General features: G+C 37.8%; 1 protein-coding gene across 2 annotated transcripts in view; it reads left to right on the top strand.

The window, feature by feature from the left end:
* GXYLT1 (glucoside xylosyltransferase 1) overlaps positions 1-15,852 on the top strand; it is a gene marked incomplete at its 5' end in the record, with an annotated part of 59,911 nt that overhangs the window by 4,375 nt on the left and 39,684 nt on the right. The window contains one exon of one of the 2 annotated variants that reach the window (XM_080810456.1): positions 6,287-6,379. The exons of the other annotated variant lie outside the window; for it this stretch is intronic. Within the exon in view, the coding sequence (XP_080666582.1) occupies positions 6,287-6,379 (93 nt within the window). The remainder of the gene's footprint in view (positions 1-6,286; positions 6,380-15,852) is intronic. 2 annotated transcript variants of the gene reach the window in all.

The following is a 15,852-nucleotide window of genomic DNA, read 5'->3' as shown; positions in this document are numbered from 1 at the left end:
GCAGGCTCCCTGCCGAGCAGAGAGCCCGATGCAGGGCTCGATCCCAGGACCCTGGGATCATGACCTGAGCCGAAGGCAGAGGCTTTAACCCACTGAGCCATCCAGGCGCCCCAAAAGAATTTTTTTTCAATTTCTGACCTCTGGGAAAAATCCTGTCCTTAGGCCCGAGTCCAGATCTGCTTAAACCAGACCTATTAGTGGGGTCTGGGAATCTATATTTTAGATATGTGCCCCAGGTTAGTGTTATAAAACCAAAGGCTGAGAACAGTTTGACTCTTTCCACACTACTCTTTTTAGTAGAGATATTTCTTTTCCTCTTTCCTGAAGTCATTTTTGAAGAGAGAAGTTCAGGCAGTGAATAGTGAAACAAATTACTTACTAAAGCCACCTTCATTTCTGCTTTGTTCATGTAGAGACATCTTATGTAAAACCAGTACCCTGCGCTTGTATTTTAGTTCATTGAGGATCATACTTCACATGGTTGTAAAGTGCTTAGCACAAATCTGACTAATAATTACATAATTAAAATTATTTTGTTGTATGTTGTTGGAGGGGAAGCTGATTAGGCTAATAAAAGAGGAATGTGTACTTTTGATTTAGAAATCCTCTTTTAACACATTAAAGTTATTATCTGTGCCTGTTGAAAATACTTGCCCCCACATATTAATTTACCTTGTGTATACCATATGAAGTTTAAAATTTTTGTGTATTCGGATGGGCAGTTTTTTCCTTTACCATTTTAATCTTTGTCATACATAGTAAAACTTTCTACTGGAGGGTTTTTTCCTCCCACTCTTTTAACATTTAAATCTTTAATACAGTTTTTTTTTTTTTCTTTTTCCCGGAGGGGGGAGTTGGGTACGATGTGAATAGTTAGTTTTGAAATAGATAAGTAAGTGTTCATTGCCTTTTGTGTATAAGCAGTCCTTTTTACCCTAAGTATTAATTAAATTAGAGATTTAAGAAAAAGAAATGAAGACCTGACATAGCTAGAAATTATGTTGTCTGGAGACAATTTTTAGTTGAAAATGAGGGACCCCGATACTGATGGTCTTCAAATAATGCTGATTTGTCAGTATCATGGGAATGTTCTCCGTTAATGTGGTTGAGAGCTTCTCTGTTTTCTTGCCACAGTCACAGTGTAGGTATCCGTGCCTTGAGATTGCACTGGTGGCTTGCAGCACTTGATTCAGACGTCCACATTCTTTTTTTTTTTTTTTTTTTTTTTTTTTTTTAAAGATTTTATTTATTTATTTGACAGACAGAGATCACAAGTAGGCAGAGAGGCAGGCAGAGAGAGAGGAGAAAGCAGGCTCTCCACAGAGTGGAGAGCCCGATGCAGGGCTCGATCCCAGGACCCTGGGATCATGACCTGAGCTGAAGGCAGAGGCTTTAACCCACTGAGCCACCCAGGCGCCCCAGACGTCCACATTCTTTTGCTGGATATGCCTAAACTTATCCCTTACTCAGAGTTGTGCATGGTTTTCACTAAAGCCTCATAACTATGGTAGATGTTTTGAAATGAAAAGTACATTTTCCAGGTTAATTTAAAAGTACAAAAGACCGTCTGTTACCAGATTTAAGTAAACTTCAAATTTGAGAACTGTTATTGTGGAGAGTTTATATAGTTAAATGTTCTGCTTAATCCTGAGCATGAAATATCTCAATTCTTTAAGTACTGAAATTTTTGGGAATTTTGTTTTTGGTAATTTTTTTTAACTTTTTAAAATTAATACAAATTCACAGGAAGTTTCAGAGACACCCTTGTATCATTCACTGTTTCCTCTAATAGTAGGATTTTATATGAGCATAGTACAATACTACTACAATTAAAATATGTATCAATATAGTACAATATTATAACCCCAGAAATTGAGGTTGTACAACCCATAGGCTGTATTCATATATTACCAGTTTTACATGTATTTGGTATGTGTATATGTAGTTTCATGCAGTTTTATCACATATGTAAATTTGTGCAGCCACCCCCACAAACAACTGTGTTACCACTATAAGATGCTTTGTGCTACCCCTTGATCACTTTGTAGACAAGTCATCTAGAACTAGAAACATTATGCCATATGAAATTTGAGGATAAGTCATAGTAAAGTTTTATTTCAATTTATTCCACAATGAAGAAGATTTGTGTTTATGGACTTCATTGATTTTGGATGTCATTGTTTATGGAGGACATACCCAGGCTCAACTTACAGTTTTGCCCCATTAAAATTATTTGATAGAATTACTTCTTTGAATGTAGTAGTATATTTCTAATATTCTGTTTCCAATAGTTTTTTTTTTTTCTTTTTAAAAAATTTTTATTTATTTGTTTGAGAGAGAGAGGGAGTACCAGCCAGGGTGGGCTGGGAATTGGGATTGGGGTGGTGGGGAGGGGCAGAGGGAAAGGGAGAAGCAGACTCCTGGCTGAGTAGGGAGCCTGAGCAAGGACCCTGATGCAGGACTCCCTCCCGGGACTTGGATATCATGGCCTCGGCTGAAGGCAGACACTTAACCAACTGAGCCACCCAGTTGTGCCTCCAGCAGTTTTAAGGAATAAAAGCAAAAGCAGCTAATAACCAGAACTTGGAGAACTATCTTTACCAGTATTTTTTAACTTTATTTTTTCCTGGCCTGAAAGTACAGTTGCTATCTGTCTCCAGATTAGTTGTTTTTTTTTTTTTTTTCCCCTTAATCTTTGCTTGTGATAACAGTTACCGGTACATAAGGAGTTTCTACTGTCAATTTTTATTTTATTTTATTTTTTAAAAAGATTATTTATTTATTTATTTATTTGACAGACAGAGATCACAGGTAGACAGAGAGGCAGGCAGAGAGAGAGAGGGGGAAGCAGGCTCCCCGTCAAGCAGAGAGCCCGATGCAGGGCTCGATCCTGGGCCACTGGGATCATGACCTGAGCCTAAGGCAGAGGCTTTAATCCACTGAGCCACCCAGGCTCCCCACTACTGTCAATTTTTAAAACCATTTTTTTTAATAAGTGAGAGAATGTAAGCTTGGGAAGTAAGAAACGTTAAATTATGCTACCTCTTGCCAGCAGCACATCAGTGTTTTATGATTTTTTTTTTAATAGTGGTATGTGTACTCAGTAGTGCGTATGTTTTATATTTCCATTAAAGACAGAAAGAAAAACATCGCTTCTTAAAAAAGTGTGTTTTGACGTTGGGTTATGGTTATGAAACTTACATAAAACTTTTTCCCTGCAGTTTCATCTACATTAATAACTATAGTTTCTAGCAATTCCACTTGTAGGTATATATGGAAGAGAATTGAAAACATGTATTTGGAGAAAAATTGTAAATGAGGTTCATAGCAGCATTATTTATAATAGCCAAAAGGTGGAAAACGACCCAGATGTCTATCAACTGATGAATGACTAAACGAAATGCAGTATATCCATCCATTATTTGGGCATAGAAAGGAATGAAGTGTACTGAAGTATACTACAGTAGGTGAACCTTGAAAATATATTCAAGGGTCAGACTGAAGGAAGTCAGACTCGAGAGACCACATATTGTATGATTTCACTTATGTGAAGTATTTGTAACAGGCCAATCTATAGAGACAGAGGATAGATTTGTGGGGTGCCTGGGTGGCTCAGTTGGTTAAACAAGTGCCTTCTTGCTCAGGTCATAGATCCCAGAGCCCCAGGACTGAGTCTTGCATTGGGCTCCTTGCTCAGTGGGGAGTCTCCTTCTGGTTCTAACCCTCTCCCCTCTCATGCTGTCTCTCACTCTCTCTTTCAAATAAATAAATAAAATCTTAAAAAAAAAAAAAAAAAGATTTTCTCTTAAAAAAAAAAAAAGAGTTGTGGTTGCCTAGGCCTGGGAGATTAAAGACTGCGAGTTGAGGCAGAAAATGGTATTACTTTATAATTTCAATGGATAATTTTTATGGAAGAATTTAATTAGGGAGTTATTTTCCTTGAGACTTCATTTTCCATTTCCATTTTCTACTGCTATAAGGTTTGACAGCAGGAGATGGAATAACCAGATTAATTTTGTCCTTCTTGGAACAAAGGTACACTGTAGGTGTTGAGTATAAATAAATTGTGGATTTGTTGAAAGAAAGCTGTGATAACGTGTGTATCTGAAAGATGGAGATCTCTATTTGAACAAGTTTGTTGTGAGGCTTAAGTGGTTGTGAAAGCTCTTGAATTTGAAAAGAACTGTGTTAGCTGTTACCACCACCACTGAGCCTGTTTCTAGTATGGAAATGCAAGACTTAAAAAATACTTAACCATGCCTGAGAGGGGACAAACATTTCTTGATCTTGCTGGTTTGCATACATTTTCTTTCTTTCCTTTTTTTTTTAAATGCTGGGCTTGAAAATGGTGTCCATGTAAAGGTAAACCAAATTACAATATTTTTTTTTTCTATCAGTTTTAAAATTCTGACTTTGTAGATTTTTATGCAGTAGTACATAGAATTATTTAGGCAGCATTTTATTTTTATTTTGTTTAAAGATTTTGAATGAGAGAGCAAGCACGAGCGCAAGCAGAGGGAGAGACAGAGGAAGAATGAGACCCTCTGCTGAGCAGGGAGTCTCATACGGGGCTCTATCCTAGGACGCTGGGATCATGACCTGAGCTGAAGAAGGACACTGAACCTACTGAGCCACCCAGGCGTCCCTAGGCAGCATTTTATTTTATTTATTTATTTTTAAAGATTTTATTTATTTATCTGATAGACAGCGAGAGGGAACACAAGCAGGGGAAGTGGGAGAGGGAGAAGCAGGTTTCCCAGCAGAGCAGGGAGCCTGATGTGGGCCTCCGTCCCAGGATGAGACCCAAGCAGAAGGCAGATGCTTAACGACTGAGTCACCTAGGCACCCCCACCAAGCAGCATTTTAAAAACCATCTGTGCCCCACCCAGTTCTCAGAGATTCTGAAATAATAGTTGTTGTATGGGGCTCTCTGGGTGATTTCGATGTGCAGCCTGAGTTTGAGATACTCTGTCCTAGACTGTTGGCATTTGTGAGAGGTATGATCAGAAGCCTTTGCAAGTATGAAATTTCATAGACCCTTTGCTGTAAGAACAGTAACATATAATTGAATTTATAGCAAGAGAAAACAAAGCTACATGGTGAGGGGACATGAGGTGACCTGGTTTAGTGACTCACCCTGATTTCATACTTAACTGCTTTAGTCTTGAGGCCTCACTATGGTGAATTTCAAACTTAACTATTGTTTTGAAAAGTAGTAACATTGAAAAACATACTTTTGTAAGATGAGGTGTTATGGCTCTTGTTACTGAGCTCAGACCTGCAATCCAAGAGGAAAGACTACATTGATTTCCTCCATTTTAGTTTGTATAATATAGTGAAATGAAGATAATGTACATAATTAAACTGAGCCATGGATATCAGTGTGCTTTCTTTTTTTCTTTCCTCCCCCCCCCCCCGCAGTTTAAAACACCATATGATTAATTTGGATTGAAGATTAATTTAAAAGCCTTCAAAGATCCTCTCTTCCTTTTCTAAAGTCAGCATTTGTGGCATTTTAATTTTGCTCCAGGATAAGCAAATATTTTGTTTGTCTGAAATGCATTTTATTCTAGGGGAATCTGTGTAGTAACAAAGGAAAATTTTAGATGTATTTCCATATTTTCTGAGCCATCTGAGAATGGAATTTTAATATGTTTGGAGAGTTCCTGACTAGGAAGTGGTTTTTCAGTCTGTACTATATTCTACCTAAGAGGTTTTTTTTTTTTTACTTTATTAACATATAATGTATTACGTGCTTCAGGGGTACAGGTTTGTGAATCATCAGTCTTTTTTTTTTAAGTGTTTATTTATTTATTTGACAGAGACACAGGGAGAGAGGGAACAGAAGCAGGGGGAGTGGGAGAGGGAGAAGCAGGCTCCCTGTGGAGCCGGGAGCCTGACGTGGGGCTTGATCCCAGAACTCTGGGATCATGACCCGAGCCAAAGGCAGACGCTTAATGACTGAGCCACCCAGGCGCCCTGTGAATCATCAGTCTTACACAGTTCACAGCACTCACCATAGCACATACCTTCCCCAATGTCCATAACCCAGCTACCCTCTGCCTAACAGTTTTAAATCTTGTTAAAATAATGATACCTTGAATAAGGGAGAAATTTCCAAAACTCCTCAAGTTACCTTAGCCATATTGAATTTACAAAATTCGATTTGCAGTTTTGTTACTGTAAAATTGAACAGTAAGTTGTTATGTTATTAAGTAAATTCCTTGTTAGTTTTAAAACTGAAATACTTACATAGGACTCTTTATTTCTGTCTTACTCTTGTTAGGTGTAAAGATTTCTCTCTGTGTTACTGGAATCCCTATTGGATGCTGCCCTCTGATGTTTGTGGAATGAACTGCTTTTGGGAAGCGGCTTTTAGGTAGGCACCTAAATTTAATTGGTAGATCAGTGTAGGTAAGATTAGATAGTACATAGTAAGTTTTTGACTGTAATAGGACACAAAAATGTTATCCTGTAATTTAGTATTGTCTTATAAGCAAGTAATTCATTTTCTGATTGGGTTTTCTATTTATCCTGCATTATAGTTGTTATAACTAATTTTTAGTATATATTGTGTATAAAATGCGCTAATTTGTTTTTAGGTGTTATTAAGGTAAACTGTTGTTCTAGCATTTATGATATAATTTTAGGTAACTGGGTAATAAACTATTAAACAGGTGATAAAGATAGATTTCCCTTGACATTTACAAACATATATATGGCATTTATCTACTTTAAAGCTGCTGAAAAAACATTTTGTAGGTGGTTGGGGATAATTGAGGAAAGATTATGTTATTGTCAGAGAAATTGAATATTGAGGAATGAGAGGATAAAAATAAGTGTTTAATGAAGGGACACATATTGATATGATGTTAATTGAGCTTGTATGTCGCTCAGTAGATTGGCTTTGTACATGGCTCTGGTTAATGAAGGCCTTGGATTCTGCTCTCACCTTCAATGAAAGAAGTGATGATAGGAAAGGGCAATCAGACTGTCTCCTTGACATAGTGGCAGGGGATACTTAGGCATTAGCCTGAGATGCCCTTCCTAAGAGTAAAATTTCTTTGAGAGCCACTTATTTTTACTGTCTTTATGATTAATTTAAATTTTAATTCTACTCATTCTATTTTCTAGGCACCATGCCAGGTGCTTAGACCAGACTCTGAGTCTTGTTAATGTGGCTCCATCTTTCTGGGGCTTGCATTCTGTAGGAGTTTCACACTAGTAACCCTGAGATAAAGATAGAGGATGACAAGTGATAGCTGTGATGAGGGGAGAAACAAGTGAGTCATCAGGTGGGATCATCTTAAGGCATCAGGAAAGGCTTCCTGGTGAGAGTGACTGCATGAGGAACATGGAAATTAGTCAGGCTTAAGGCCAGGAAATAAAGTCTTTTAGGTGGGAAGAACTACGTTCTTTATACATATTAGTAGTATATACTTTTATATTCTTGTATTCCTGATATGTTATACATTCCATGAACAACTAGGAAGGAGTCATTGAAATCCATTATTTTAATTATATCTCACTGCTATGGAAAAGATTGGGTGATTGAAATTCTAATATGAGTTAGTTAAATCAGATTATTCAAACTTCTAAAAACTAACTTTTTAAAGATAATATTTATCCTTCAGCTTGTTCATAAATTTGGAGAATTGGCGCTCTGTATTGTGCTCTTTATATCTAGCTTTTCATTGTTATAAAAGTTTTCTAATGAGTAGAGTATTGACAGCCACAACTTTGCTGTCTCCAGCTTTGTGGCATAAATCTACTCACTTTGAAAGCTGGGTAAACTTGAAAACTGTATACCCTGATTTGTACAACCCAAGTCCTTTTATAGGTTACAACGTGGGCAGTAATCTTCCCTCCCCCTCCACTGAGTGCAAGAGTACCAGAGGGAAGTTGATCTAGTCTGAATACTGGAGGCTCTGCATATTATTTTTCTTGTTTTGTCTTCTTCAACTCATTATTTTCCTAATGCTTCCAAGTATTCCTTGGAAGGAATTACATGTGGATGGATACATAATGTTGTAAACTCTTGTGCTATTACTTTTCTGAATTTGAGATTTTAAGTTATACTTTCCTGTTACACTCTCTGCTTGTAATATTAAATCCACAGTATATATCTATAACCATTTTGTTATATGTATCAAATCATTATGTAAAATCTCTCAAACTTAGTTTCTTACTTAGAATCTAGGATCCTTCTTATTTACTCTGTTTGAACATGGGAGACGAGCCAAGATGCCATACAATTGCCGTATCATTCTCACCCTACATTGCAGTGTTAACTCTGAGTAGCACCTTAGTTTTCCTAACTCTAAGAGCTTGTCTGCCCACCTGGTAAAGCTTCTTTGAAATTCCCAGTTACTACAAACCTTAGGTCCTCATTTTGCCAGGCACCAGTGGGCCCTTAGCTGGTGCTGTTTTCCTCCCAGGCCTGTCCCAGCTTCCCCAATTGGAATTCCTTATAGTGTGTGACTTTTATTTTGATCAAAGCTTATCTAGGGGATTATTTCTCCCAATTAATTTATACGGTGAACATAAAACCACATAAAAAAGAAAAACTGCTTTTGATGTGCATAGGCTTTTAGTAATTCAAATCTGTATATACTAAGTCATTTCCTGACCAACCGAATTTGTCCCAGCAGCTTGTCAGAACGCTCACACCTCTCCTGTCTTTTCTGTTCTTGAAACAAAACCAAACACAAAATTTCTACAACATCCTGCACTCAACCCTTTTTTACCTTCAAGAATTCTTTGTTCACTCTGTTTCTCTTCATCAGCAAGACTTGTAAGAGTATCTACTGACTTCATGCTTTTAAACAACAACAAAACACCTTCCCTCCTCAACATGCGTGAGCAGCACTGGCTATCTGACTAACCCTCCTCCCCTACCATGAAGTCAACTCTGACCTCTGAATTGTTGTTCTGGGGCCCAATTTTTTTTGGTCCCTTTGACACTGGTTACCACTTCCTCTTTGTTTCAACTCTGTCAGTCGCTGGCTCTTAAGACAAGGATCTCAGCTACTTGATCTCTCTGCTCCTCTACTCTCCCTGTCCTGACTGTTCGATATTCATGTGCCTTAGGACTCTGCCCTTTTCTCTCCCCACTCCCTGGATAGTCACAGAATAATCTTTTAATTTGAATTAATTAATTTTTAAAGATTTTACTTACTTATTTGAGAGAGGAAGAGAATGGGCTCAAGCAGGGGGATTGACAGAGAGAGAGGGAGAAGCCGGCTTCCTGCTCAGTAGTGAGCCTGACACAGGACTCAATCCCAGAACACTGGGATCATGACCTGAGCCTAAGGCAGCCTCTTGACTGACTGAACCACCCAGGCGCCCTCAGGATAATCCTTTTAACTGATACCTTTACTTCAGAGCTGTTTTCTGAGCTCCAGAACTGAGTTTCCAGCTGCATTTTGGTCATTTTTTATCTTGCTGATTCAGATGCCTCAGACTCTCTCGTTTACACCGGAGTTCATGATCTGGTTTCTCACACCTTCCCTCATCTGTACTTTGTATCCTGGCTTATGGCTGACTTTGTTCATGTCAGTCCGCAGTGACTCGTATACCCAGCTCCTTTCACACTGTTGTTCCTGATAGTCTCTTGCTTCCTATTCCCTTAGTTATTGTGCTCATTCCTTCCTATCCAACAATTTCCCTTCCCTACCCACTGCTTCCCCCTTCTCAGTATCCTCTTTATCACTATACTTACGCATCTCTTGTGGTTGTGAATCTTCCAGACTGTTGGCTTTGCAGATAAATACTCTGTATTGTTCATCGTCTAAGCCTCATGCCGAGCAAGGTGCATGGCAACTGGTAAATAACTAATGATTTTCCCCTAGCACTTCCAGACTGCTACTTTTGTTGTTTGTATAGTGAGCTTCCATAACAGTCTTTTTTTTTTTTCCCCCTATTTAGGCAGTTACCATGCTTTCCCATGAAATCTTTTAAAATTCTGTCTTTTTGCAATTGGCTGTAAATTGTATGAGGTCAGGATTGTGGTTTGCTTTCTTATCCCCAGTATCTAGCATATGAAAGAAGTTCAAATACTCATTAAAGAGGATGAATTATATTACTAAATTGTGTTCTAAAAACTATATGGATTTAAGTCTGCATCAACATTGTGTAAATGTACAGGTGTCACCATGACCTTAGCATTGTTGGGAATTACAATTTTAGCATTTATTAGAGTAAAATGATAAGAGTATTACTGATTTATATTTTGTAGATTATTTGCTGAATGTATTTCCATATTTGTTGAGCTTCTTAATCTTATGTTCTTTATATTTTCTGTATTGATAATTACTTCTTAAGTTTTTAATGCTTATTTTATGATCTCTTAGGATAATCTGTTTTTGCCATTGAGTACAAATATCATTCTAGTTTCCTTTTTTGTTTTAGTTATTTCATTAAGCAATCTCTCTCTCTCTCTCTTTTTTTTTAAGTAAGCTCTATGTCCAGTATGGGGCTTAAACTCACAACCCCAAGATCAAGAGTTGTATGCTGTACCTACCGAACCAGCCAGGCACCTCTAAACAATCTCTTAATTTTAGTGTTATTACTTAAAAATTCTCTTTTAATGTACTAATTTTTTTTGCAGCTGGAGTTTTAAAAATATTTAATCTTTATGATGGGAATTGATTTTCAGTTAATGGAATCTGTTGTCACAGGTGAATTTAATGTTATGTGTATTACTTTGAGTGGCCCATGCTAGTTTTTAGAGCTATCTTTGTACAGATTATTTAAAAATATTTTTTAACAATTAGTACATCATTTCATGTTAAGTTTCTAGATTTTCTTTTTTATGCTCTATGTAAGACCCTGAAGGTTTTTTCAAGTATTGTATTTTGCTTCAAAAGTGACTATATAAGGGTGCCTGGGAGGCTCAGTCATTAAGCGTCTGCCTTCAGCTCAGATCATGATCCCAGAGTCCTGGGATGGAGCCCCGTGTTGGGCTCCCTGCTCTGTGGGAAGCCTTTGTCTCCCTCTCACTCTGCCTGTTTGTGTTCTCTCTCTCTCTCTGTGTCAAAATAAGTGAATAAAATCTTAAAAACGAACAAACAAACATGATTATATACAACTCTTTATTTTTGTTTTCAAAAGATTTTATTCATTTGTTTGACAGAGAGAGTACAAGCAGGGGGAGCAGCAGGGAGAGGGAGAAGCAGGCTTCCACTGAGCAGAGAGCCCTAAGTGGGACTCGATCTCAAGACACTGGGATCACAATGCTAGCCAAAAGCAGATGCCTATCCGACTGAGCCACCCAGGCACCCCTGTACAATTCTTTTAAGTAGTTTTTTTTTTTTTAAAAAACGTAGTATAATAATTCAACACTTTTTTTTTCAACACTTTTTTTTAATAGTGAGAGGTAAATTTCCTTTTTAAGCTATACAGTAAGGAAATTGCCATTAATGTTTCTGAACATAGTTTTCCATTTTGTTTAACTGCAAGTTTGTTTTTTTTTTAAAGATTTTATTTATTTGACAGAGATCACAAGTAAGCAGAGAGGCAGGCAGAGAGAGAGGGGGAAGCAGGCTCCCCGCTGAGCAGAGAGCCTGATGCTGGGCTCCATCCCAGGACCCCGGGATCATGACCTGAGCTGAACGCAGAGGCTTTAACCCACTGATCCACCCAGGCGCCCCCTTAACTGCAAGTTTTTAAGGATGGTTCATAGCAGTTACTTTTTAGTTGAGGTGATTGTTACCAGAAATTTAATTTGGTTTGACTTTACATATTTTATTATAATGCTAATTCTTGGTTTAAATATTATTAAACATTGTTTTATTTTCTAGAGAGAACACTAGGCTGAAAGAATACCCTGAAAGCTGGGCACCTGAGTGGCTCAGTGGGTTAAGCCTCTGCCTTTGGCTTGGGTTGTGATCTCAGGGTCCTGGGATCGAGGCCTGCATCTGGCTCTCTGCTCAGTGGGGGAGCCTGCTTCCCCCTCCCTGCCTGATATCTGCCTACTTGTGATATCTCTCTCTCTGTCAAATAAAAAAATAAAATCTTAAAAAAAAAAATACCCTGAAAGCTTTTTGTGCTGTCAAAGTAAAAAAAGGAAGACACATGATTCCTTCATAGCAGAAATGTTATTTGAAATAAGTCTATTCCTAAGTTTTAGAAATCTGTTAACAGTGTTTGTATTAGAATTTATCATCTAAAATACTCTATTAACTTCTACGTGTAACAGTACCTTTATCCCCTTTGTAATGTGTGGGGATAGTACCTTGATACTCTGTGGTTGTAGCATTCATTATTTTTGTTCAAGTCATTGGTTACAGTGGTGATTGCAAAATAGTGATTTTTTGGAATTCTCTTTCCTTCTACATTATTGGCTGATCCTTTTTTTTTTTTTAAGATTTTTCTTTATTTATTCGACAGAGATCACAAGTAGGGAGAGAGGCAGGCAGAGAGAGAGGGGGAAGCAGGCTCCCTGCTGAGCAGAGAGCCCGATGCAAGGCTCGATCTCAGGACCGTGAGATCATGACCTGAGCCGAAGGCAGAGGCTTAACCCACTGAGCCACCCAGGCATCCCTGATACGTGTTTTTAAAGAAGGGTTTTCCCCTTCCCCCAACCCTTTTATTTAGTGTCGTCTTAGATTTATGGATTCATTTTCTTCTATGTGTTATCATTCATTACTGTCATAATTCCTATTTATGCTCTGGTTATGCCATATTTAGCCATGGAAGCACTGAGGTATTATGTTTGAATCATCTGTAGAATTTTTTTCTAATTATATTATCTGTAGAAAAATAGGTTTGAGGGGCACCTGGGTGGCTCAGTCTTTAAGCTTCTGCTTCTGGCTCAGATCATGATCCCGGCATCCTGGGATCGAGCCCTGCATCAGGCTCCCTGCTCGACTGGAAGCCTGCTTCTCCCTCTCCCTCTCCCACTCCCCATGCTTCTGTTCCCTCTCTCACTGTGTCTCTCTCTATCAAAGAAATAAATAAAATCTTCAAAAAGGAAAAAAAAGAAAAATAGGTTTGACTTAAAAATGACCTTTTGGGGGCGCCTGGGTGGCTCAGTTGGTTAAGCAACTGCCTTCTGCTCAGGTCATGATCCTGGAGTCCTGGGATCGAGTTCCGCATCGGGCTCCCAGCTCCACAGGGAGTCTGCTTCTCTCTCGGACCTTCTCCCCTCTCATATACTCTCTCTCACTCTCTCTGTCTCTCAAATAATTAAATAAAATCTTAAAAAAATTTTTTTTTTAAATGACCTCTTAGATAATATTTCGTTAAATTTATGGGGACTTTTCTCTTATTCATGCTGTGGTTAAAATAAAGCACATTTTTACAGACAAGTAATCATTTTGGAACCAAATTACTTGGTTGGCTGCTTCCCTTTATCTTATTACAAGGTTTTAGTAATCCCTTCCTCTAGTGGTGGAAGATTACTTTAAATTTTTTTGAGTCGCAATCATTTCCTGTTTTTGGGGTCTAGGGGCAGGGTGGTAGGCAATGACATCTTTAAAGTATGGTTTGTCTTATCATTTTAGATGTTAAAGTCTGTACTGTATATAATGCTTCTGCTAAAAAGGGGCGTATAACCAAAAGCAAATGCAATGTAGTTGACAGTACTCCTCCCAGAGAAATTGGTGGAAGGAGTGCTGGCAGTGTCACTAAAACAAGTCTTGCTAAAATGCCTGGGAGGAGTCAGACCTGGTACTGATTTTAGAGGGAAAAATTTTTTTTTTTAAACCTTGAAGAACATTTCACTTATTTTCTTAAGAAGGTTTTATTATACTTGTCTTTGTGTGTAGAGACTTCTGTGCAAAACAGCACATAACTATTGTGGCTTACTTTTTAAATCTCTGGGCTTTTAGCTTTGAGGCCCAATCTAGTTATGACCAGTTAAGCAATCCCAGCCTGTTGCCAGTTGTAAAGTCTTGGTGTGGAGGCATTTACCTGAAAGATGAGGTCATTTAGAGGTCTGTGAAATTGTTGTGTGTCTTGATTGCCTTGTCTTTCTTTTACTTTTATCATTGTGGCTTCCACTGCTTTGAGATGAACTGGGTGCACATCACCTTGCTCTAGGTATTGAGGGCCTATAGATAGTCTCCCCTCAGATAGGTTTTCAGTGTTATAAACTGAAGGGTTCAACAGAAAAGAGGGAAACAGAGGGTGCTGTCAAGGGAGGAGGTTCTACTTCTTTCTAATTGCAATGGAAAAGAATAGAGCTTCAAAAGACTTCATTCAGCTCTTGCTAACACCATCTATGTGAAGAAGTGGCACAGCAGGTGGGTGGGGAAAGGATAAAATGGTAACCCTGAAACAAATGATGTTTGCACAGTTGGATAGCCATGTGCAAAAATAGGCAGTTGTTCCCTACTACAGACTATTCATAAAATTTAATTCCTGACAGATTAAATTTTTAAAGACAAACGTATTGTATCTTAATGATAATCTTAACCTTGATGAAGAATGAAATACCACCACCATTTCTGGTATAGTAAATAATGCTTATTGCAAGCATACCACTTTATATGTGACTTCTTCTTTTAATCCATTAACAAAGTGGTGTAATAATAACTAACTTTATGAATTATCTGGGGGAGGTTTCTTTTTCTTAAAAACAGATTTTTTTTAAAAGAACCTCGTTTGTAGAATCACTGGCCCATTAGCCTGAATGAAGGTTTAGTTACCAAGGTACTGAGTTTAAGTTTCATCCTCCCAGTAGAGGGATCAGGGAGGAATGAACCCTGTGTTTTCTGGAAGGTAAGTATTTGGGCTCAGGAGCTTTTTTCAGGTCTCCTTCTGAAGGCTGACAGTTACCAGTACTCATGGAAGTGAGAAATGTCTCGTGAGAGAAGTGAACCCGTTTTCAGGACTTAGGAACCTGGTCGAACCAGAAAAGCATCAGTTTCAGACAGCTATCTTAATATTGTCTCCAGGCTTTTAGCAAAACAGACTTGTTAATAGGAAGGGATAGATTCACAATAAAAGCAGGAGCTTTTATATTATATATATTCAGATGTGATTTTTTTTGTCCTCTTAATATAAAATAATTATACATCTTTAATGTTAAAACATTAAGATGTATGAATTTGGCATTCAGGTATGTTTTATATAGTCAGTTGTTTGTATTTAATGTTATTCTTTAGTATGGTTTTGTTTTCTGATATCCTGGTCAGTTGAGGGACTACCCATGAGCAAGAACAAGATGTGTTAAGGAATATAACTATAGTTGATTTTAGCTTGCAAATTTAAGAAAAATGATTAATCACTCATTCCCGCTATTGCATATTGCAATAATAATTTCTAACCCTTACACATTTTACAGAAAGGATCTCTGTAAGCAAGAAATGAATTAAAGTCACATTTTACATTTTTAGTTTAGAATGTTTGTACTTTATAATAGTTACATATTAATATGTTAATGTGTTATTAGTTTTGTTTTATATTGTCTTCCATTCTTCTATTCCTTTAGCTGTCAGTTCCAAAACAATTATTTTATGACATAATTACTGGTGAGATCTGAACTTAATATTAAAAATAAGTAATTTTGGGGCACCTGGGTTAAAGCCTCTGCCTTCGGCTCAGGTCATGATCTCAGGGTCCTAGGATCGAGCCCAGCATCAGGCTCTCTGCTCAGTGGGGAGCCTGCTTCCCCCTCTCTCTCTGCCTGCCTCTCTGCCTACTTGTGATCTCTGTCTGTCAAATAAATAAATAAAATCTTTAAAAAATAATTTTATTTAATAACAGTGTAGTCACACATAATTCTTTTCCTTATATGCTAGTGGATTATTATTAGTTCACTGTTAAGATGCAAGAGTTTTGTTATGTACCTTAAGCCCGGTGCTCTGCACTCCTGTTCTGTATTAGAAGTAGGGTCTGACCAGTCAG

This window comes from Martes martes (genome assembly GCF_963455335.1).
Source record: "Martes martes genome assembly, chromosome: 8".
Lineage (NCBI taxonomy): Eukaryota > Metazoa > Chordata > Mammalia > Carnivora > Mustelidae > Martes > Martes martes.
This window is presented reverse-complemented; position numbering and strand designations above follow the sequence as displayed.